At 29.4% G+C, this 25,532-nt stretch overlaps 1 protein-coding gene across 2 annotated transcripts in view; it reads right to left on the reverse strand.

The window, feature by feature from the left end:
* Window positions 1-7,315: 7,315 nt before the first annotated feature.
* LOC143228183 (uncharacterized) overlaps window positions 7,316-25,532 on the reverse strand; it is a 34,557-nt gene continuing 16,340 nt past the window's right edge. For both annotated transcript variants that reach the window (XM_076459483.1, XM_076459482.1), the window contains 4 exons: window positions 17,539-17,723; window positions 13,791-13,913; window positions 11,122-11,319; window positions 7,316-7,739 (listed from right to left, as the gene is read on the reverse strand). In XM_076459483.1, coding sequence (XP_076315598.1) covers window positions 7,590-7,739; window positions 11,122-11,319; window positions 13,791-13,913; window positions 17,539-17,723 — 656 coding nt within the window. In that variant the 3' untranslated portion in view covers window positions 7,316-7,589. The remainder of the gene's footprint in view (window positions 7,740-11,121; window positions 11,320-13,790; window positions 13,914-17,538; window positions 17,724-25,532) is intronic.

Below are 25,532 nucleotides of genomic sequence, written 5' to 3' on the forward strand. Positions count from 1 at the left end.
AGTGTGGTAAATAAAGTAGTACAGTTAGAAAACTCACTAGTGTGGTAAATAAAGTAGTACAGTTAGAAAACTCACAGTTAGTATGGTAAATAAAGTAGTACAGTTAGAAAACTCACTAGTGTGGTAAATAAAGTAGTACAGTTAGAAAACTCACTAGTGTGGTAAATAAAGTAGTACAGTTAGAAAACTCACTAGTGTGGTAAATAAAGTAGTACAGTTAGAAAACTCACTAGTGTGGTAAATAAAAGTAGTACAGTTAGAAAACTCACTAGTGTGGTAAATAAAGTAGTACAGTTAGAAAACTCAATAGTGTGGTAAATAAAGTAGTACAGTTAGAAAACTCACAAGTGTGGTAAATAAAGTAATACAATTAGAGAACTCACTAGTGTGGTAAATAAAGTAGTATAGTTAGAAAACTCATTAGTGTAATAAATAAAGTAGTACAGTTAGAAAACTCACTAGTGTGGTAAATAAAGTAGTACAGTTAGAAAACTCACTAGTGTGGTAAATAAAGTAGTACAGTTAGAAAACTCACTAGTGTGGTAAATAAAGTAGTACAGTTAGAAAACTCACTAGTGTGGTAAATAAAGTAGTACAGTTAGAAAACTCACTAGTGTGGTAAATAAAGTAGTACAGTTAGAAAACTCACTAGTGTGGTAAATAAAGTAGTATAGTTAGAAAACTCACTAGTGTGGTAAATAAAAAAGTACAGTTAGAAAACTCACTAGTATGGTAAATAAAGTGGTACAGTTAGAAAACTCACTAGTGTGGTAAATAAAGTAGTACAGTTAGAAAACTCACTAGTGTGGTAAAGCAAGTAGTACAGTTAGAAAACTCACTGGTGTGGTAAATAAAGTAGTACAGTTAGAAAACTCACTAGTGTGGTAAATAAAGTAGTACAGTTAGAAAACTCACTAGTGTGGTAAATAAAGTAGTACAGTTAGAAAACTCACTAGTGTGGTAAATAAAGTAGTACAGTTAGAAAACTCACTAGTGTGGTAAATAAAGTAGTACAGTTAGAAAACTCACTAGTGTGGTAAATAAAGTAGTACAGTTAGAAAACTCACTAGTGTGGTAAATAAAGTAGTACAGTTAGAAAACTCACTAGTGTGGTAAATAAAGTAGTACAGTTAGAAAACTCACTAGTGTGGTAAATAAAGTAGTACAGTTAGAAAACTCACTAGTGTGGTAAATAAAGTAGTACAGTTAGAAAACTCACTAGTGTGGTAAATAAAGTAGTACAGTTAGAAAACTCACTAGTGTGGTAAATAAAGTAGTACAGTTAGAAAACTCACTATTGTGGTAAATAAAGTAGTACAGTTAGAAAACTCACTAGTGTGGTAAATAAAGTAGTACAGTTAGAAAACTCACTAGTGTGGTAAATAAAGTAGTACAGTTAGAAAACTCACTAGTGTGGTAAATAAAGTAGTACAGTTAGAAAACTCACTAGTGTGGTAAATAAAGTAGTACAGTTAGAAAACTCACTAGTGTGGTAAATAAAGTAGTACAGTTAGAAAACTCACTAGTGTGGTAAATAAAGTAGTACAGTTAGAAAACTCACTAGTGTGGTAAATAAAGTAGTACAGTTAGAAAACTCACTAGTGTGGTAAATAAAGTTAGAAAACTCACTAGTGTGGTAAATAAAGTAGTACAGTTAGAAAACTCACTAGTGTGGTAAATAAAGTAGTACAGTTAGAAAACTCACTAGTGTGGTAAATAAAAGTAGTACAGTTAGAAAACTCACTAGTGTGGTAAATAAAGTAGTACAGTTAGAAAACTCACTAGTGTGGTAAATAAAGTAGTACAGTTAGAAAACTCACTAGTGTGGTAAATAAAGTAGTACAGTTAGAAAACTCACTAGTGTGGTAAATAAAGTAGTACAGTTAGAAAACTCACTAGTGTGGTAAATAAAGTAGTACAGTTAGAAAACTCACTAGTGTGGTAAATAAAGTAGTACAGTTAGAAAACTCACTAGTGTGGTAAATAAAGTAGTACAGTTAGAAAACTCACTAGTGTGGTAAATAAAGTAGTACAGTTAGAAAACTCACTAGTGTGGTAAATAAAGTAGTACAGTTAGAAAACTCAGTAGTGTGGTAAATAAAGTAGTACAGTTAGAAAACTCACTAGTGTGGTAAATAAAGTAGTATAGTTAGAAAACTCACTAGTGTGGTAAATAAAGTAGTACAGTTAGAAAACTCACTAGTGTGGTAAATAAAGTAGTACAGTTAGAAAACTCACTAGTGTGGTAAATAAAGTAGTACAGTTAGAAAACTCACTAGTGTGGTAAATAAAGTAGTACAGTTAGAAAACTCACTAGTGTGGTAAATAAAGTAGTACAGTTAGAAAACTCACTAGTGTGGTAAATAAAGTAGTACAGTTAGAAAACTCACTAGTGTGGTAAATAAAGTAGTACAGTTAGAAAACTCAATAGTGTGGTAAATAAAGTAGTACAGTTAGAAAACTCACTAGTGTGGTAAATAAAGTAGTACAGTTAGAAAACTCACTAGTGTGGTAAATAAAGTAGTACAGTTAGAAAACTCATTAGTGTGGTAAATAAAGTAGTACAGTTAGAAAACTCACTAGTGTGGTAAATAAAGTAGTACAGTTAGAAAACTCACTAGTGTGGTAAATAAAGTAGTATAGTAAGAAAATTCACTAGCATGGTAAATAAAGTAGTACAGTTAGAAAACTCACTTGTGTGGTAAATAAAGTAGTAGAGTTAGAAAACTCACAAGTGTGGTGAATAAAGAAGTACAGTTAGAAAACTCACTAGTGTGGTAAATAAAGTAGTATAGTTAGAAAATTCACTAGCATGGTAAATAAAGTAGTACAGTTAGAAAACTCATTAGTGTGATAAATAAAGTAGTACAGTTAGAAAACTCACTAGTGTGGTAAATAAAGTAGTATAGTTAGAAAACTCATTAGTGTAATAAATAAAGTAGTACAGTTAGAAAACTCACTAGTGTGGTAAATAAAGTAGTACTGTTAGAAAACTCACTAATATGGTAAATAAAGTAGTACAGTTAGAAAACTCACTAATGTGGTTAATATAGTAGCAAAGTCAGAGGAATCGTTTGTGTGGTAAATAAAGTGGTAAATTGATAGGATTCATTAATGTGGTAAATAAAGTGAGAGAACTCATGAAATTGTAAATTATGTAGTTAGAGGATTTATTATTGTGAATAATAAAGTAGTAATGCTAGCAGACTCCTTAATATTGTAAATAAAGTGGTAATGTTGGAGGACTCATTTATTTGGTAAATAAAGTAGTAAAATAAGAGTCCCACTGGTATGATAAATAAAGTGGTATGGTTAGAGGACTTATTAGTGTTGTGAATAAAGTAGAAAAGGTATAGGACTCATTAATATGTTAAACGAAGTAGAATAGTTACAGGACTCATTAGTGAGGGAAATAAACTAATAAAATTAGAGCACTCTTTAGTGTAGTCAATAAAGTAGTAATGTTAGAGGGCTAATTATTGTGGAAAATAAAGTAGTAACGATACAGGAGTCATAAGTGTGAGAAATATATTAATAAAGTTATAGGGTTCATTAGTGTGCTAAATAAAGTAGTAAAGTTACAATATTAATTCGTATCGTAAGTAAAGTTAGAGAACTCATTACAGTGGTAAGTAAGGTAGTAAAGTTACAATATTAATTCGTATCGTAAGTAAAGTTAGAGAACTCATTACAGTGGTAAGGTAGTAAAGTTACAATATTAATTCGTATCGTAAGTAAAGTTAGAGAACTCATTACAGTGGTAAGTAAGGTAGTAAAGTTACAGGACTCCTTAATGTCGTAAATAAAGTAGTAAAATCAGAGGACATATTAGTATGGAAAATAAAGTAGTAATGTTAGAAGACTCCTTAATATTGAAAATAAACTAGTGACATTGAAGATATGTTTAGTGTGGAAGAAAAGTAGTAAAATTAGAGATCTCATTAATATGGTAAATAAAGAAGTAAAGATAGGAGACTCATTTTTTTGGTAAATAAAGAAGTAAAGATAGGAGACTCATTTTTTTGGTAAATAAAGTAGTAAAATTAGAGGTTCCATTAGTGTGGTAAATAAAGTATTACAAAGTTAGAGGTCATACAGTGTGATAAATAAAGTAGTTAAGTTATAGGACACATTAGTGTTGTAAATAAAGTAGCACAGTTAGAAATCTCACTAGAGTGGTGAAGAAAGCAGATAAGTTAAAAACTCATTAGTGTGGTAAATAGAGTAGTTAAGTTATATGACACATTAGTGTTGTAAATAAAGTAGCACAGTTAGAAGTCTCACTAGAGTGGTGAAGAAAGCAGATAAGTTAAAAACTCATTAGTGTGGTAAATAGAGTAGTAAAGTTATATGACACATTAGTGTTGTAAATAAAGTATTAAAGTATGAGAACTCATGAGCGTATGAAATAAAGCAGTAAAGTTAGAATATTAATTCGTAAGATAAACAAAGTATTAAAGATACAGGACTCATGAGTGTAGAAATCAAGAAGTAAAGTAACAGAACACATGATTGTGGAAAGAAAGTAATAAAGTAACAGAACACATGAGTGTGGAAAGAAAGTAATAATGTAACAAAACACATGATTGTGGAAAGAAAGTAATAATGTAACAGAACACATGAGTGTGGAAAGAAAGTAATAATGTAACAGAACACATGAGTATGGAAAGAAAGTAATAATGTAACAGAACACATGAGTGTGGAAAGAAAGTAATAAAGTAACAGAACACATGATTGTGGAAAGAAAGTAATAAAGTAACAGAACACATGATTGTGGAAAGAAAGTAATAAAGTAACAGAACACATGATTGTGGAAAGAAAGTAATAATGTAACAGAACACATGATTGTGGAAAGAAAGTAATAATGTAACAGAACACATGATTGTGGGAAAGAAAGTAATAATGTAACAGAACACATGATTGTGGAAAGAAAGTAATAATGTAACAGAACACATGATTGTGGAAAGAAAGTAATAATGTAACAGAACACATGAGTGTGGAAAGAAAGTAATAATGTAACAGAACACATGAGTGTGGAAAGAAAGTAATAAAGTAACAGAACACATGATTGTGGAAAGAAAGTAATAAAGTTAACAGAACACATGATTGTGGAAAGAAAGTAATAATGTAACAGAACACATGATTGTGGAAATAAAGTAATAATGTAACAGAACACATGATTGTGGAAAGAAAGTAATAATGTAACAGAACACATGATTGTGGAAAGAAAGTAATAATGTAACAGAACACATGAGTGTGGAAAGAAAGTAATAATGTAACAGAACACATGAGTGTGGAAAGAAAGTAATAATGTAACAGAACACGTGATTGTGGAAAGAAAGTAATAAAGTAAGAAGAACACATGATTGTGGAAAGAAAGTAATAATGTAACAAGAACACATGAGTGTGGAAAGAAAGTAATAATGTAACAGAACACATGATTGTGGAAAGAAAGTAATAATGTAACATAACACATGATTGTGGAAAGAAAGTAATAATGTAACAGAACACATGAGTGTGGAAATCAAGAAGTAAAGTAACAGAACACATAAGTGTGGAAATCAAGAAGTAAAGTAACAGAACACATAAGTGTGGAAATAAAGTAGTAATGTTCCTTAATATTGTAAAAAAGTAGTTCTTAGTGTGGTAAATAAAGGAGAAAGGCTTGAGGACTCATTAGTGTTGTACAGTAGGAAAATTAAAGAACTCATGAAAGTATCAAATAAAGTACTAAAGTAAGAGGACTCATTACTGTGGTGAATAAAGTAGTAAGGGTAGAGAACTCTTTAATATTGTAAATAAAGTAGTAAAGGTCAGGACTCATTAGTCAGGTAAAGAAAGAAGGAAAGTTAGGGCACTCATTTCCATGGTAAATGAAGTTGTAAAGATGTAGGACTCATTAGTGTGGTAAATAAAGTTGTAAAAGTAGAGGACTTATTTGTGTGGGAAGTAAAGTACTAAAGTTAGAGGATTTAGAGTGTGATAAATAAAGTACTGCAGTTAGAGGACACACTAGTGTTGTAAATAAAATAGAAAACTTAGAGGACTCATTTGTGTGGAAAATAGAGGAGCAATGTTATAGGACACATTAGTGTTTTAAATAAAGTATTAAAGTTAGAGGATTCTTTAGTGTGGTGAATAATGTAGTAATATTTGAGAACTCATCAGCTTGGTAAATAAAGTAGTAAAGATAGTGGACACATTAATGTGGTAAATAGAGTTCTAAAGTTACAGGACACATTAATGTGGTAAAGAGTTCTAAAGTTACAGGGCTCATTAGTGTGGTAAATAGAGTTCTAAAGTTACAAAACACATTAATGTGGTAAATAGAGTTCTAAAGTTACAGGGCTCATTAGTGTGGTAAAGAGTTCTAAAGTTACAGGACTAATTAGTATTATAAATAAGGTAGTAAAGTTACAGGACTTAGTAGTATTATAAATAAGGTAGTAAAGTTACAGGACTAATTAGTATTATAAATAAGGTAGTAAAGTTACAGGACCAATTAGTATTATAAATAAAATAGTAAAGTTACAGGACTCATTAATGTGGTAAATAAAGTAGTAAAGTTACAGGACTCATTAATGTGGTAAATAGAGTTCTAAAGTTACAGGACACATTAATGTGGTAAATAGAGTTCTAAAGTTACAGGGCTCATTAGTGTGGTAAAGAGTTCTAAAGTTACAGGACTAATTAGTATTATAAATAAGGTAGTAAAGTTACAGGACTTAGTAGTATTATAAATAAGGTAGTAAAGTTACAGGACTAATTAGTATTATAAATAAGGTAGTAAAGTTACAGGACCAATTAGTATTATAAATAAGGTAGTAAAGTTACAGGACTCAGTAGTGTGGTAAATAAAGAAGTGTTACCATGCATAATTTCGTATGTACATAAACATATATTTATATACACAATAACTTTTTAGTTTTATAACTCATCAACAGTTAGAAAGCGTTAACTGATCAATACTGATTTTTGTAGACTATTGATGGGTATACCTGTGATTTTCAGTTTGAAAAAATGTTTAAGAAGTATTCCAAGTTCTTATAGCCATTATGAAATATATCTGAAAGTACGTGGAGCTATCATGAAACTTATTTCAAAGTATCTAGAACTATTATTGAAGTTATTTGAAAGTACCTAGAGCTATTATGAAAACTATAACGAAGTAACTAGACCTATCATGAAAGTTATTTCAATGTATCTAGACCTATCATGAAAGTTATATCAAAGTACCTAGAGCTATCATGGAGCTTATAATAATAAACATTCTAGTGCTTCAAACTCAAATCAATTTTCGTATGAATTAATTTTAATAAAGTGACAGGTGAAAAAAACAGATACACAAAAAATAGGAAAGTTCATATAAATGTGTATATATGTAATCCTAACTATATATGTATATATACATGTAACTACACCACGTTTATTTGATCCTGCATATATATATATATATAGACATATAAATACACCATGTTAATTTCATCCTAGATACATAAATAAATACACCATGTTAATATGATCCTACATATAGGTATATATAAATACACCATGTTAATTTCAACCTACATATATTTAAATACACCATGTTATTCTTCAGTACTTGAAGAGTCTTGCTGTTCATCTTCCTTGAAACACTGTTGAAGATAAGTCTCTTCCTTCATTTTACGATTTTGAACAAAAAAAACTGTTCCCAGAGAAATGATGACAAGACAGAGAAGTCCAGCAAGTCCAACAAGCTAAATTTGGTAAAGTATAATATCATTCGATGTCAACAACTACCCCTAGATTAAATGAAGATAATACTGTGTTACAACACTGATTATGTCAATAAAACATTCAATCCAGATTTAAGTAGACGTATGGTGTGATAGAAGAATGAGTTTGTCAGTAGAAAGTTTATCTTAGATTGAGGTAAAGACACTCTTTGATAGAAGAACGAGTTTGTTAGTAGAAAGTTTATCTTAGGTTGAGGTAAAGACACTATTTGATAGAAGAATGAGTTTGTCAGTAGAAAGTTTATCTTAGGTTGAGGTAAAGACACAATTTGATAGAAGAATGAGTTTGTCAGTAGAAAGTTTATCTCTGGTTGAGGTAAAGACACTCTTTGATAGAAGAACGAGTTTGTTAGTAGAAAGTTTATCTCTGGTTGAGGTAAAGACACTCTTTGATAGAAGAACGAGTTTGTTAGTAGAAAGTTTATCTCTGGTTGAGGTAAAGACACTATTTGATAGAAGAATGAGTTTGTTAGTAGAAAGTTTATCTTAGGTTGAGGTAAAGACACTATTTGATAGAAGAATGAGTTTGTCAGTAGAAAGTTTATCTCTGGTTGAGGTAAAGACACTATTTGATAGAAGAATGAGTTTGTCAGTAGAAAGTTTATCTTAGGTTGAGGTAAAGACACAATTTGATAGAAGAATGAGTTTGTTAGTAGAAAGTTTATCTCTGGTTGAGGTAAAGACACTATTTGATAGAAGAATGAGTTTGTTAGTAGAAAGTTTATCTTAGGTTGAGGTAAAGACACTATTTGATAGAAGAATGAGTTTGTCAGTAGAAAGTTTATCTCTGGTTGAGGTAAAGACACTATTTGATAGAAGAATGAGTTTGTCAGTAGAAAGTTTATCTTAGGTTGAGGTAAAGACACAATTTGATAGAAGAATGAGTTTGTCAGTAGAAAGTTTATCTCTGGTTGAGGTAAAGACACTATTTGATAGAAGAATGAGTTTGTTAGTAGAAAGTTTATCTCTGGTTGAGGTAAAGACACTATTTGATAGAAGAATGAGTTTGTCAGTAGAAAGTTTATCTCTGGTTGAGGTAAAGACACTATTTGATAGAAGAATGAGTTTGTCAGTAGAAAGTTTACCTCTGGTTGAGGTAAAGACACTATTTGATAGAAGAATGAGTTTGTTAGTAGAAAGTTTATCTTAGGTTGAGGTAAAGACACTATTTGATAGAAGAATGAGTTTGTTAGTAGAAAGTTTATCTTAGGTTGAGGTAAAGACACTATTTGATAGAAGAACGAGTTTGTCAATAGAAAGTTTATCTTAGATTGAAGTAAAGACACTATTTGATAGAAGAATGAGTTTGTTAGTAGAAAGTTTATCTTAGATTGAGGTAAAGACACTCTTTGATAGAAGAATGAGTTTGTCAGTAGAAAGTTTATCTTAGGTTGAGGTAAAGACACTATTTGATAGAAGAATGAGTTTGTTAGTAGAAAGTTTATCTTAGGTTGAGGTAAAGACACTATTTGATAGAAGAATGAGTTTGTTAGTAGAAAGTTTATCTTAGGTTGAGGTAAAGACACTCTTTGATAGAAGAATGAGTTTGTCAGTAGAAAGTTTATTTTAGATTGAAGTAAAGACACTATTTGATAGAAGAACGAGTTTGTCAATAGAAAGTTTATCTTAGATTGAGGTAAAGACACTATTTGATAGAAGAATGAGTTTGTTAGTAGAAAGTTTATCTTAGGTTGAGGTAAAGACACTCTTTGATAGAAGAATGAGTTTGTTAGTAGAAAGTTTATCTTAGATTAAGGTAAAGACACTATTTGATAGAAGAATGAGTTTGTCAGTAGAAAGTTTATTTTAGATTGAAGTAAAGACACTATTTGATAGAAGAACGAGTTTGTCAATAGAAAGTTTATCTTAGATTGAGGTAAAGACACTATTTGATAGAAGAATGAGTTTGTTAGTAGAAAGTTTATCTTAGGTTGAGGTAAAGACACTCTTTGATAGAAGAATGAGTTTGTCAGTAGAAAGTTTATTTTAGATTGAAGTAAAGACACTATTTGATAGAAGAACGAGTTTGTCAATAGAAAGTTTATCTTAGATTGAGGTAAAGACACTATTTGATAGAAGAATGAGTTTGTTAGTAGAAAGTTTATCTTAGGTTGAGGTAAAGACACTCTTTGATAGAAGAATGAGTTTGTTAGTAGAAAGTTTATCTTAGGTTGAGGTAAAGACACTCTTTGATAGAAGAATGAGTTTGTTAGTAGAAAGTTTATCTTAGGTTGAGGTAAAGACACTCTTTGATAGAAGAATGAGTTTGTTAGTAGAAAGTTTATCTTAGATTGAGGTAAAGACACTCTTTGATAGAAGAATGAGTTTGTTAGTAGAAAGTTTATCTTAGGTTGAGGTAAAGACACTATTTGATAGAAGAACGAGTTTGTCAATAGAAAGTTTATCTTAGATTGAAGTAAAGACACTATTTGATAGAAGAATGAGTTTGTCAATAGAAAGTTTATCTTAGATTGATGTAAAGAAACTATTTGATAGAAGAACGAGTTTGTCAATAGAAAGTTTATCTTAGATTGAGGTAAAGACACTATTTGATAGAAGAATGAGTTTGTTAGTAGAAAGTTTATCTTAGGTTGAGGTAAAGACACTCTTTGATAGAAGAATGAGTTTGTCAGTAGAAAGTTTATTTTAGATTGAAGTAAAGACACTATTTGATAGAAGAACGAGTTTGTCAATAGAAAGTTTATCTTAGATTGAGGTAAAGACACTATTTGATAGAAGAATGAGTTTGTTAGTAGAAAGTTTATCTTAGGTTGAGGTAAAGACACTCTTTGATAGAAGAATGAGTTTGTTAGTAGAAAGTTTATCTTAGGTTGAGGTAAAGACACTCTTTGATAGAAGAATGAGTTTGTTAGTAGAAAGTTTATCTTAGGTTGAGGTAAAGACACTATTTGATATAAGAATGAGTTTGTCAGTAGAAAGTTTATCTTAGATTAAGGTAAAGACACTCTTTGATAGAAGAATGAGTTTGTTAGTAGAAAGTTTATCTTAGGTTGAGGTAAAGACACTATTTGATAGAAGAACGAGTTTGTCAATAGAAAGTTTATCTTAGATTGAAGTAAAGACACTATTTGATAGAAGAATGAGTTTGTCAATAGAAAGTTTATCTTAGATTGATGTAAAGAAACTATTTGATAGAAGAATGAGTTTGTCAGTAGAAAGTTTATCTTAGGTTTAGATAAGATTAACATTCCTGTAGAACAGATAAACTGTTCTTATGGCAGCAGCTGTGTATATATCACTTTAAAGCATACATTATTACTGTTTTTTATTGTAAATAGAATGGTCACATATTCTAGTTGTAATGTGACAAAGAAAAAGATACAATGTAAACATCAAGTTTGGAGCTGGTTTCAGGACGATGAATATCTGAACGATGTTCTTCTCCAGTCCAGATAGTACACATATGGTAAACCATAACATTTGGGTTAAAGTCAACATGATTAATCTCAGCGCTCTTCCAGCCTTTCTCACACCTGCACCATCCATTAGCCTCCATCACACCTTTGTGGCAGCGGATGTTCTACCAAAAGTGAAATAAATCATGAAGATATTCATTACATTCTCTGCTAACTGTCTGTATTGTCAGCAAAACTAAAAATCAAATACTCACTGCCATTTGTCTACATTTAAACAGATACACACCAATCACTATCACCTAATTGTTTGCACTGTCACTACAACTAACAACCAAATACTCTGAGTTAATTGTTACTTATAGCTAGCAAATACACACATTCAGCTAACAGCATATATAACTATAGCATATACGAATTCCATTATGTAAGGTCCTTCTTTATCGACACTATACAACCATACACTGTTGGACATTCTTGTTTAATGATTTAGTACAACCATACATTGTTGGACATTCATGTTTAATGATTTTGTACAACCATAGGCTCAGAGACAGTCTTCTTTAATAATTTAGTACAACCATATACAAATGAACATTTTTGTTTAATGATTTATTACAACTATACACTGGTGGATATTAGTAAAACCATACACTGATAAACATTAGTACAATTATGCACTGTTGTAAATTATTACAGCTATATATTCTTGTTTACTGATTTAGTACAACCATACACTGATGGACATTAGTACAACAATGCACAATTGGACATTATTACACTATATATTCTTGGCCATTCTTGTTTAATGATTTAGTACAACCATACACTCTGAGACATTATTGTTTAATGATTTAATACAACCATACACTGATGGACTTTCTTGTTTATTGATTTCAAACAACCATGCACTAATGGACATTCTTCTTTAATGATTTAGTACAACCATACACTGATAAACATTAGTACAAACATGCACCATTTGACATCATTACACTATATACTCTTGGACATTCTTGTTTAATGATTCACTTGAACTATACACTCTGAGACATTCTTGTTTAATTATTTACTACAACCATACACTGATAAACATTTTGTTTAATGATTTAGTACAACCATACGCTGATAAACATTTTGTTTAATTATTTACTACAACCATACACTGATAAACATTTTGTTTAATGATTTAGTACAACCATACGCTGATAAACATTTTGTTTAATTATTTACTACAACCATACACTGATAAACATTTTGTTTAATTATTTACTACAACCATACACTGATAAACATTTTGTTTAATGATTTAGTACAACCCTACACTGATGGACATTAGTACAATCATGCACTGTTGAACATTATTAAAGCTATATATTCTTGGATCTTATTGTTTTATGATTTAGTTCAACCATACACTGATGGACTTTCTTGTTTAATGATTTATTACAACTATACCCTCTGAGATGTTGTTTAATGATTTATTAGAACCGTACACTGATTCACATTTTTGGTTAATGATTTAATACAGCTGTACAGTGTTGAACATTTTGTTTAATGATTTAGTACAACCATACACTGTTGGACATTCCTTGTTTAATGATTTAGTACAACCATACACTGTTGGACATTCCTCGTTTAATGACATAGTACAACCATACACTGTTGGACATTCCTCGTTTAATGATATAGTACAACCATACACTGTTGGACATTCTTGTTTAATGATTTAATACAGCCATACACTCTGAGACGTTCTTGTTTAATGATTTAGTACAACCATACACTGTTGGACATTCTTGTTTAATGATTTAGTACAGCCATACACTGTTGAACATTCTTGTTTAATGATATAGTACAGCCATACACTGATGGATCTTATTGTTTAATGATTTAGTACAACCATACACTGATGGACTTTGTTGTTTAATGATTTTTACGACTATACCCTCTGAGATGTTGTTTAATGATTTGTTACGACTATACCCTCTGAGATGTTGTTTAATGATTTTTACGACTATACCCTCTGAGATGTTGTTTAATGATTTGTTACGACTATACCCTCTGAGATGTTGTTTAATGATTTGTTACGACTATACCCTCTGAGATGTTGTTTAATTATTTAGTAGAACCGTACACTGATGGACATTGTTGTTTAATGATTTATTACAACTATACCCTCTGAGATGTTATTTAATGATTTATTACGACTATACCCTCTGAGATATTGTTTAATGATATATTACGATTATACCCTCTGAGATGTTGTTTAATGATTTAGTACAACCGTACACCGATAGTCAATATTAGAAGTCTATATTCTTGGACATTCTTGTTTAAGAGTTTTAAGGTTAATTAATTTTTTTCACTAATTAAAATATTGTATAAACATAAGTACAAAAACCCAAGATACGATAGTGAGACCATATAATTTAAGTTTTTGTGACTAATTATTACTATAGTATTGGATAGTAGATGTGTTACTCTATTTGTTAATGTTGCAGCTAACTGAATTGTATTTATTACAATCTTAAAATAGTTTACATACACTATAATCCATAATATATATTTTATTCTCACAGAAGATGCGATTATTCTTATAACAGTGAAGGTTTACAGAATCTAAAGAAATCCTTACCAGTGGTAATCCACTGTAACGTTTCAATGTTGGTCCAGGAATTCCAGTTTCCATCTGTTTTGTATCCTTCTCAGTAAGCTCATTGGCCAACCGCCTACAAGTATTACTAATGGGAACATATGCCTGAAAATCAAAGTTACACAATTAACTATCATGTTAATCATAGAAATATATAACTTGAAAGGTTCTATGGAAAGTGTTACATTGATATACACATATGGATGTATCGTTAGTGACTCAGTAGACATACATGACACATTCTAAATTGGCAGAGTAGGTCATACTCCAACCGCAACTTGTCCCGAAACAGTGTCTGATGTTAAATATGACGATGTCCTCAATACCCTACGATGTCCTCAATACCCTACGATGTCCTCAATACCCTAAGATGTCCTCAATACCCTGTACAGAACCAACAGACACTAAAGATCAAAATTCCTCCCTGACGACATGAGCCTTTATATCAGTGTCTGAATCAACAACGTCAGATCATCTGATCAAGTAACGTCTACATGTGGAAACAAACACACTGGGTAATATATCCTTTTCTTGACATAATATGGTCAGTTTTTTTTACAGAAATGGCAGGCAGGCCTTGGTGGTTCTAATGAAGGTTAATCCTGACTGTCTGAAGACTTAGAACGAGAGGATTTATTTTCTTTATAAGAATCCTCAACTTTAGTACATTTAATATATACAGGTTTTTGCTGAGATGGTAAAAACTTATTTTAATTAATTATTGTTTTATGTGTTAAACTGTGGTTATCGGAAAGAGCGATGTAGTGTTTCAACTTCCATTTCTCCAAGTAAGTTTGAGGTCATCACTTGGACAACATTTTAAGTTCCTCAATTAGAAATAATTGTCTTACTATGAGGAAAATGTTGCCAATGTCGATATAATTACACCACAGAATGAAACTCTTTATAATTACACCACAGAATGAAACTCTTTATAATTACACCACAGAATGAAACTCTTTATAATGACACCACAGAATGAAACTCTTTATAATTACACTACAGAATGAAACTCTTTATAATTACACCACAGAATGAACCTCTTTATAATTACACCACAGAATGAAACTCTTTATAATTACACCACAGAATGAAACTCTTTATAATTACACCACAGAATGAAACTCTTTATAATTACACCACAGAATGAACCTCTTTATAATTACACCACAGAATGAACCTCTTTATAATTACACCACAGAATGAAACTCTTTATAATTACACCACAGAATGAAACTCTTTATAATTACACCACAGAATGAACCTCTTTATAATTACACTACAGAATGAACCTCTTTATAATTACACCACAGAATGAAACTCCTCTTTATAATTACACCACAGAATGAAACTCCTCTTTATAATTACACCACAGAATGAAACACTTTATAATTACACCACAGAATGAAACTCCTCTTTATAATTACACTACAGAATGAACCTCTTTATAATTACACCACAGAATGAAACTCCTCTTTATAATTACACCACAGAATGAAACACTTTATAATTACACCACAGAATGAAACACTTTATAATTACACCACAGAATGAACCTCTTTATAATTACACTACAGAATGAAACTCTTTATAATTACACCACAGAATGAAACTCTTTATAATTACACCACAGAATGAAACTCTTTATAATTACACCACAGAATGAACCTCTTTATAATTACACCACAGAATGAAACTCTTTATAATTACACCACAGAATGAAACTCTTTATAATTACACCACAGAATGAAACTCTTTATAATTACACCACAGAATGAAACACTTTATAATTACACCACAGAATGAAACACTTTATAATTACACCACAGAATGAAACACTTTATAATTACACCACAGAATGAAACTCTTTATAATTACACCACAGAATGAAACACTTTATAATTACACCACAGAATGAAACACTTTATAATTACACCACAGAATGAAACTCTTTATAATTACACCACGGAATGAAACACTTTATAATTACACCACAGAATGAAACACTTTATAATTACACCACAGAATGAAACTCTTTATAATTACACCACAGAATGAAACTCTTTATAATTACACCACAGAATGAAACACTTTATAATTACACCACAGAATGAAACTCTTTATAATTACACCACAGAATGAAACTCTTTATAATTACACCACAGAATGAAACTCTTTATCGTGGGAGAATTCCATATAAGTTTGGTTATCTTGAAATGTTTCTCGATAACGGTACTAACTCGTAATCTTTGAGAAAAGCTGCTTTGATCTTATCATAATCCATACGGTAGGAAACCTTCTCAAAATGTTGTAAATATTTATCAACTTCATTATCATTGAATGGTGGTACTTTAATATATCAATTATGATCAAACTTGTTATTTTGCCTTGTTCTATCGGAGTTCAGTCTAATCCCCATTTCTTTCAGCTTAATTTCCTTCTTGGCTTCAATACGGATCTGTTCGGTCACAAGACGTTTGTTTCAGCTTCTACACGCGCTTTTCAAGTTCGGGTTGTTTAAGTTTTAGCTAAACTTATCTTTGTCACCTAACCCTAGTCGAGTCATTTTCTCAACGCTTCTTCACGCAATAATATGTTTGTAAGATATCTTTTCTCATTGTGCATGTGTATATTGACATACCGGATCACTCCTGATAGATATATATAGATATACCTAACTTTCATGTATGCCACGTCACAACGCACTTAATTTCTAGAAATAGGAGGCGTCATAACAGCTAACATGAATTTATCCCGAAGGAATATTTCAATTAATGTCTGCCAATTACAATTTTAATGACGAGGGTGATAGGAAGCCATGATGGTGCGTGTGTGTATGTGTGCGTTATGTGAAACCTTTCAAGTGTGTTAAGTATTGATACAATAAGCCTATTCACGGCAGGTTCAATCCGACACCTTACCAAGCTCCCTAACAAAACTCTCACGGTGTACAAACAAAATTAAGCCCAGAGGTTTCTTCTACACCCGTTTGGTTTAAACCTTTTCACCAAGAAAAACCAAAGTTTCTGACCATTCGGGTTGTCTTTTAGGATCCAAACTCTCTTTGATATTTGAAAGATCTAAAGCCAAAATTTCTGCCACAGTTTGTAATGGATTATAATGGAGTATAAAGTAAAGACATGGTGTTGGATCACTTAGACCGGAGCCAAGTGCATGAAATGTATTATAAAAGTAAAAATATAGGTTCATTTTAAACTTCAATCATTTACAAACTGAAACCATTTCTATTACTTCAACAAACAAACAAACCTCTTTAATCAACGGATACTATAAATTAAGAAACAACAAATATTTTTCCAATTGCATTGTATACGTTTCATTTTATACTTTAAGCAGATCGACTTAAAACAGTGTTAGGTTATAGTTTTATTGGTAAGCATGACGACACATTGTTAGAACGTACTGTCACCAGCTTTCTTATATATTAATATTGTTAATCTAAGTGATTTTTACCAATTATTAATTCCATGAATGATCTTAAGTTTGATTGGCCCACAAAGAAGACGTTTGACTCCTCGACTGTATATTTTGCCTCTTTGTTGGTCAAGTTTCTTTGAGTTAGCTAGGAACCACGATGAGTGAGGTGGTAGTAATTACCCCGTTATTTATGAATGGTTATATGCTACTGTAATCTGGTAGTTATGTATATACATATATGAACCAGTGGTAATATATACAAAACGTTGATCATCTGGTAGTAATAACTTACAATATCCGGATGGTTTCCTTCTGATTTGGATATACATTCTGGAACTTTTTCACAGAGTCTTGAATTCTCATCAAAGAAGTTCCTGTAGCCGCTATACTTGTTTACACAGTCAACCGGATGACACTCATCCAAAGGATCTTCATCATCACTTTTGCAGTCGTATATTTCAACGAATTTCAAATAATCTAATCATATTGAAATAACCGATAGATTAACACTGACTTCAGTGCAATGTCAACAACGCTTCTCTAACTTAATCCGATGATTTTACTAATATTTTTAAGAAATTAGTCTATTACAACTTATTTGTGTTGATCTAGTTGACTTCACAAAGTTATTTCACTAAATATTCAGTAATACTACAAATCTAAAACACTTAACACTGGACAACTAATCTAGATTCAAGAAACAACACAAACCATAATTTGTCCATAGACTGAAAGACACTAATAGTTTCTTTGTTGTTGTTTTACAATTTTGCGCAAAGCTACACGAGGGCTATCTGCGCTAGCTGTCTCTAATTTAGCAGTGTAAAACTAGAGGGAAGGCAGCTAGTCATCACCACCCACCGCCAACTCTTGGGCTATTTTTTTTACTTAAAAATAGTGGGATTGATCGTAACTTTATAACGTCCCCACGGCTGAAAGGGCGAGCATTTTGATGTGACGGGAATTTGAACCCGCGACCTTCAGATTATGAGTCGAATGTCTTAACCACCTGGCCATGCCATGCCCCATAAATATTGTATCAAAAACCTGTTGAGATGAAACATATTTATGTGTGCCAAACAGGATATGTATCATAATTTGGATTTCCTTTTTGATGTATTTCCTATATTTGTTCGTGTAATTGTACCCTAAACAAATTTAATATTTCTATCCGAAAGGTTTGATCTCTGAAGAATTTACAGCTAAAGATCCCTGAGATCTGCTTATCAAATGCCAAAATTTTCTCTTGACAAATAATATGTTTTGGGTACAATAGGTGTGAAATTTTTCTATACCAATATTTCTCTAGGTGTCAAATCTTTCTATACCAATATTTCCCTAGGTGTGAAATTTTTCTATACCAATATTTCCCTAGGTGTAATATTTTTCTATATCAATATTTCTCTAGGTGTGAAATCTTTCTATACCAATATTTCTCTAGGTGTGAAATCTTTCTATATCAATATTTCTCTAGGTGTGAAATCTTTCTATACCAATATTTCTCTAGGTGTGAAATCTTTCTATACCAATATTTCTCTAGGTGTGAAATTTTTCTATATCAATATTTCTCTAGGTGTGAAATCTTTCTATACCAATATTTCTCTAGGTGTGAAATCTTTCTATACCAATATTTCTCTAGGTGTGAAATATTTCTATACCAATATTTCTCTAGGTGTGGAATCTTTCTATACCAATATTTCCCAGGATAAACAATTAAAAATGATTTCTGCCCTTTGCATTCTACAACATACTGACTGTCATCATGGATTGATGCGAAAATGTTTCACTTTATCCATTCATCAGTTAGTAGTTTATATATATATAAACAGAACCATAAGGATTAGTACAAATCCTTTCCCCAAATTTGTACTCACGTATTAAAGAAAACTTCCTTACCTTACAATCATTATAACAGGATGTTTAAACCTTGAACATATTATTAAACAAAACTTCCTTACCTTACAATCATTATAACAGGATGTATAAACCTTGAACTTATTATTAAATAAAACTTCCTTACCTTACAATCATTATAACAGGATGTATAAACCTTGAACTTATTATTAAATAAAACTTCCTTACCTTACAATCATTATAACAGGATGTATAAACCTTGAACTTATTATTAAATAAAACTTCCTTACCTTACAATCATTATAACAGGATGTATAAACCTTGAACTTATTATTAAACAAAACTTCCTTACCTTACAATCATTATAACAGGATGTATAAACCTTGAACTTATTATTAAATAAAACTTCCTTACCTTACAATCATTATAACAGGATGTATAAACCTTAAACTTATTATTAAATAAAACTTCCTTACCTTACAATCATTATAACAGGATGTATAAACCTTGAACTTATTATTAAACAAAACTTCCTTACCTTACAATCATTATAACAGGATGTATAAACCTTAAACTTATTATTAAATAAAACTTCCTTACCTTACAATCATTATAACAGGATGTATAAACCTTGAACTTATTATTAAATAAAACTTCCTTACCTTACAATCATTATAACAGGATGTATAAACCTTGAACTTATTATTAAACAAAACTTCCTTACCTTACAATCATTATAACAGGATGTATAAACCTTGAACTTATTATTAAATAAAACTTCCTTACCTTACAATCATTATAACAGGATGTATAAACCTTGAACTTATTATTAAACAAAACTTCCTTACCTTACAATCATTATAACAGGATGTATAAACCTTGAACTTATTATTAAATAAAACTTCCTTACCTTACAATCATTATAACAGGATGTATAAACCTTGAACTTATTATTAAATAAAACTTCCTTACCTTACAATCATTATAACAGGATGTATAAACCTTGAACTTATTATTAAACAAAACTTCCTTACCTTACAATCATTATAACAGGATGTATAAACCTTGAACTTATTATTAAACAAAACTTCCTTACCTTACAATCATTATAACAGGATGTATAAACCTTGAACTTATTATTAAACAAAACTTCCTTACCTTACAATCATTATAACAGGATGTATAAACCTTGAACTTATTATTAAATAAAACTTCCTTACCTTACAATCATTATAACAGGATGTATAAACCTTGAACTTATTATTAAATAAAACTTCCTTACCTTACAATCATTATAACAGGATGTATAAACCTTGAACTTATTATTAAATAAAACTTCCTTACCTTACAATCATTATAACAGGATGTATAAACCTTGAACTTATTATTAAATAAAACTTCCTTACCTTACAATCATTATAACAGGATGTATAAACCTTGAACTTATTATTAAATAAAACTTCCTTACCTTACAATCATTATAACAGGATGTATAAACCTTGAACTTATTATTAAATAAAACTTCCTTACCTTACAATCATTATAACAGGATGTATAAACCTTGAACTTATTATTAAATAAAACTTCCTTACCTTACAATCATTATAACAGGATGTATAAACCTTGAACTTATTATTAAATAAAACTTCCTTACCTTACAATCATTATAACAGGATGTATAAACCTTGAACTTATTATTAAATAAAACTTCCTTACCTTACAATCATTATAACAGGATGTATAAACCTTGAACTTATTATTAAATAAAACTTCCTTACCTTACAATCATTATAACAGGATGTATAAACCTTGAACTTATTATTAAATAAAACTTCCTTACCTTACAATCATTATAACAGGATGTATAAACCTTGAACTTATTATTAAATAAAACTTCCTTACCTTACAATCATTATAACAGGATGTATAAACCTTGAACTTATTATTAAATAAAACTTCCTTACCTTACAATCATTATAACAGGATGTATAAACCTTGAACTTATTATTAAATAAAACTTCCTTACCTTACAATCATTATAACAGGATGTATAAACCTTGAACTTATTATTAAATAAAACTTCCTTACCTTACAATCATTATAACAGGATGTATAAACCTTGAACTTATTATTAAATAAAACTTCCTTACCTTACAATCATTATAACAGGATGTATAAACCTTGAACTTATTATTAAATAAAACTTCCTTACCTTACAATCATTATAACAGGATGTATAAACCTTGAACTTATTATTAAATAAAACTTCCTTACCTTACAATCATTATAACAGGATGTATAAACCTTGAACTTATTATTAAATAAAACTTCCTTACCTTACAATCATTATAACAGGATGTATAAACCTTGAACTTATTATTAAATAAAACTTCCTTACCTTACAATCATTATAACAGGATGTATAAACCTTGAACTTATTATTAAATAAAACTTCCTTACCTTACAATCATTATAACAGGATGTATAAACCTTGAACTTATTATTAAATAAAACTTCCTTACCTTACAATCATTATAACAGGATGTATAAACCTTGAACTTATTATTAAATAAAACTTCCTTACCTTACAATCATTATAACAGGATGTATAAACCTTGAACTTATTATTAAATAAAACTTCCTTACCTTACAATCATTATAACAGGATGTATAAACCTTGAACTTATTATTAAATAAAACTTCCTTACCTTACAATCATTATAACAGGATGTATAAACCTTGAACTTATTATTAAATAAAACTTCCTTACCTTACAATCATTATAACAGGATGTATAAACCTTGAACTTATTATTAAATAAAACTTCCTTACCTTACAATCATTATAACAGGATGTATAAACCTTGAACTTATTATTAAATAAAACTTCCTTACCTTACAATCATTATAACAGGATGTATAAACCTTGAACTTATTATTAAATAAAACTTCCTTACCTTACAATCATTATAACAGGATGTATAAACCTTGAACTTATTATTAAATAAAACTTCCTTACCTTACAATCATTATAACAGGATGTATAAACCTTGAACTTATTATTAAATAAAACTTCCTTACCTTACAATCATTATAACAGGATGTATAAACCTTGAACTTATTATTAAATAAAACTTCCTTACCTTACAATCATTATAACAGGATGTATAAACCTTGAACTTATTATTAAATAAAACTTCCTTACCTTACAATCATTATAACAGGATGTATAAACCTTGAACTTATTATTAAATAAAACTTCCTTACCTTACAATCATTATAACAGGATGTATAAACCTTGAACTTATTATTAAATAAAACTTCCTTACCTTACAATCATTATAACAGGATGTATAAACCTTGAACTTATTATTAAATAAAACTTCCTTACCTTACAATCATTATAACAGGATGTATAAACCTTGAACTTATTATTAAATAAAACTTCCTTACCTTACAATCATTATAACAGGATGTATAAACCTTGAACTTATTATTAAATAAAACTTCCTTACCTTACAATCATTATAACAGGATGTATAAACCTTGAACTTATTATTAAATAAAACTTCCTTACCTTACAATCATTATAACAGGATGTATAAACCTTGAACTTATTATTAAATAAAACTTCCTTACCTTACAATCATTATAACAGGATGTATAAACCTTGAACTTATTATTAAATAAAACTTCCTTACCTTACAATCATTATAACAGGATGTATAAACCTTGAACTTATTATTAAATAAAACTTCCTTACCTTACAATCATTATAACAGGATGTATAAACCTTGAACTTATTATTAAATAAAACTTCCTTACCTTACAATCATTATAACAGGATGTATAAACCTTGAACTTATTATTAAATAAAACTTCCTTACCTTACAATCATTATAACAGGATGTATAAACCTTGAACTTATTATTAAATAAAACTTCCTTACCTTACAATCATTATAACAGGATGTATAAACCTTGAACTTATTATTAAATAAAACTTCCTTACCTTACAATCATTATAACAGGATGTATAAACCTTGAACTTATTATTAAATAAAACTTCCTTACCTTACAATCATTATAACAGGATGTATAAACCTTGAACTTATTATTAAATAAAACTTCCTTACCTTACAATCATTATAACAGGATGTATAAACCTTGAACTTATTATTAAATAAAACTTCCTTACCTTACAATCATTATAACAGGATGTATAAACCTTGAACTTATTATTAAATAAAACTTCCTTACCTTACAATCATTATAACAGGATGTATAAACCTTGAACTTATTATTAAATAAAACTTCCTTACCTTACAATCATTATAACAGGATGTATAAACCTTGAACTTATTATTAAATAAAACTTCCTTACCTTACAATCATTATAACAGGATGTATAAACCTTGAACTTATTATTAAATAAAACTTCCTTACCTTACAATCATTATAACAGGATGTATAAACCTTGAACTTATTATTAAATAAAACTTCCTTACCTTACAATCATTATAACAGGATGTATTGAATTATTATTAAATAAAACTTCCTTACCTTACAATCATTATAACAGGATGTATAAACCTTGAACTTATTATTAAATAAAACTTCCTTACCTTACAATCATTATAACAGGATGTATAAACCTTGAACTTATTATTAAATAAAACTTCCTTACCTTACAATCATTATAACAGGATGTATAAACCTTGAACTTATTATTAAATAAAACTTCCTTACCTTACAATCATTATAACAGGATGTATAAACCTTGAACTTATTATTAAATAAAACTTCCTTACCTTACAATCATTATAACAGGATGTATAAACCTTGAACTTATTATTAAATAAAACTTCCTTACCTTACAATCATTATAACAGGATGTATAAACCTTGAACTTATTATTAAATAAAACTTCCTTACCTTACAATCATTATAACAGGATGTATAAACCTTGAACTTATTATTAAATAAAACTTCCTTACCTTACAATCATTATAACAGGATGTATAAACCTTGAACTTATTATTAAATAAAACTTCCTTACCTTACAATCATTATAACAGGATGTATAAACCTTGAACTTATTATTAAACAAAACTTCCTTACCTTACAATCATTATATGTTATTAAATTAAAACTTCCTTACCTTACAATCATTATAACAGGATGTATAAACCTTGAACTTATTATTAAATAAAACTTCCTTACCTTACAATCATTATAACAGGATGTATAAACCTTGAACTTATTATTAAATAAAACTTCCTTACCTTACAATCATTATAACAGGATGTATAAACCTTGAACTTATTATTAAATAAAACTTCCTTACCTTACAATCATTATAACAGGATGTATAAACCTTGAACTTATTATTAAATAAAACTTCCTTACCTTACAATCATTATAACAGGATGTATAAACCTTGAACTTATTATTAAATAAAACTTCCTTACCTTACAATCATTATAACAGGATGTATAAACCTTGAACTTATTATTAAATAAAACTTCCTTACCTTACAATCATTATAACAGGATGTATAAACCTTGAACTTATTATTAAATAAAACTTCCTTACCTTACAATCATTATAACAGGATGTATAAACCTTGAACTTATTATTAAATAAAACTTCCTTACCTTACAATCATTATAACAGGATGTATAAACCTTAAAACTTATTATTAAATAAAACTTCCTTACCTTACAATCATTATAACAGGATGTATAAACCTTGAACTTATTATTAAATAAAACTTCCTTACCTTACAATCATTATAACAGGATGTATAAACCTTGAACTTATTATTAAATAAAACTTCCTTACCTTACAATCATTATAACAGGATGTATAAACCTTGAACTTATTATTAAATAAAACTTCCTTACCTTACAATCATTATAACAGGATGTATAAACCTTGAACTTATTATTAAATAAAACTTCCTTACCTTACAATCATTATAACAGGATGTATAAACCTTGAACTTAAAATTACCTTACAATCATTATAACAGGATGTATAAACCTTGAACTTATTATTAAATAAAACTTCCTTACCTTACAATCATTATAACAGGATGTATAAACCTTGAACTTATTATTAAATAAAACTTCCTTACCTTACAATCATTATAACAGGATGTATAAACCTTGAACTTATTATTAAATAAAACTTCCTTACCTTACAATCATTATAACAGGATGTATAAACCTTGAACTTATTATTAAATAAAACTTCCTTACCTTACAATCATTATAACAGGATGTATAAACCTTGAACTTATTATTAAATAAAACTTCCTTACCTTACAATCATTATAACAGGATGTATAAACCTTGAACTTATTATTAAATAAAACTTCCTTACCTTACAATCATTATAACAGGATGTATAAACCTTGAACTTATTATTAA

Source organism: Tachypleus tridentatus, chromosome 10 (genome assembly GCF_004210375.1).
Source record: "Tachypleus tridentatus isolate NWPU-2018 chromosome 10, ASM421037v1, whole genome shotgun sequence".
Taxonomy (NCBI): Eukaryota; Metazoa; Arthropoda; class Merostomata; order Xiphosura; family Limulidae; genus Tachypleus; species Tachypleus tridentatus.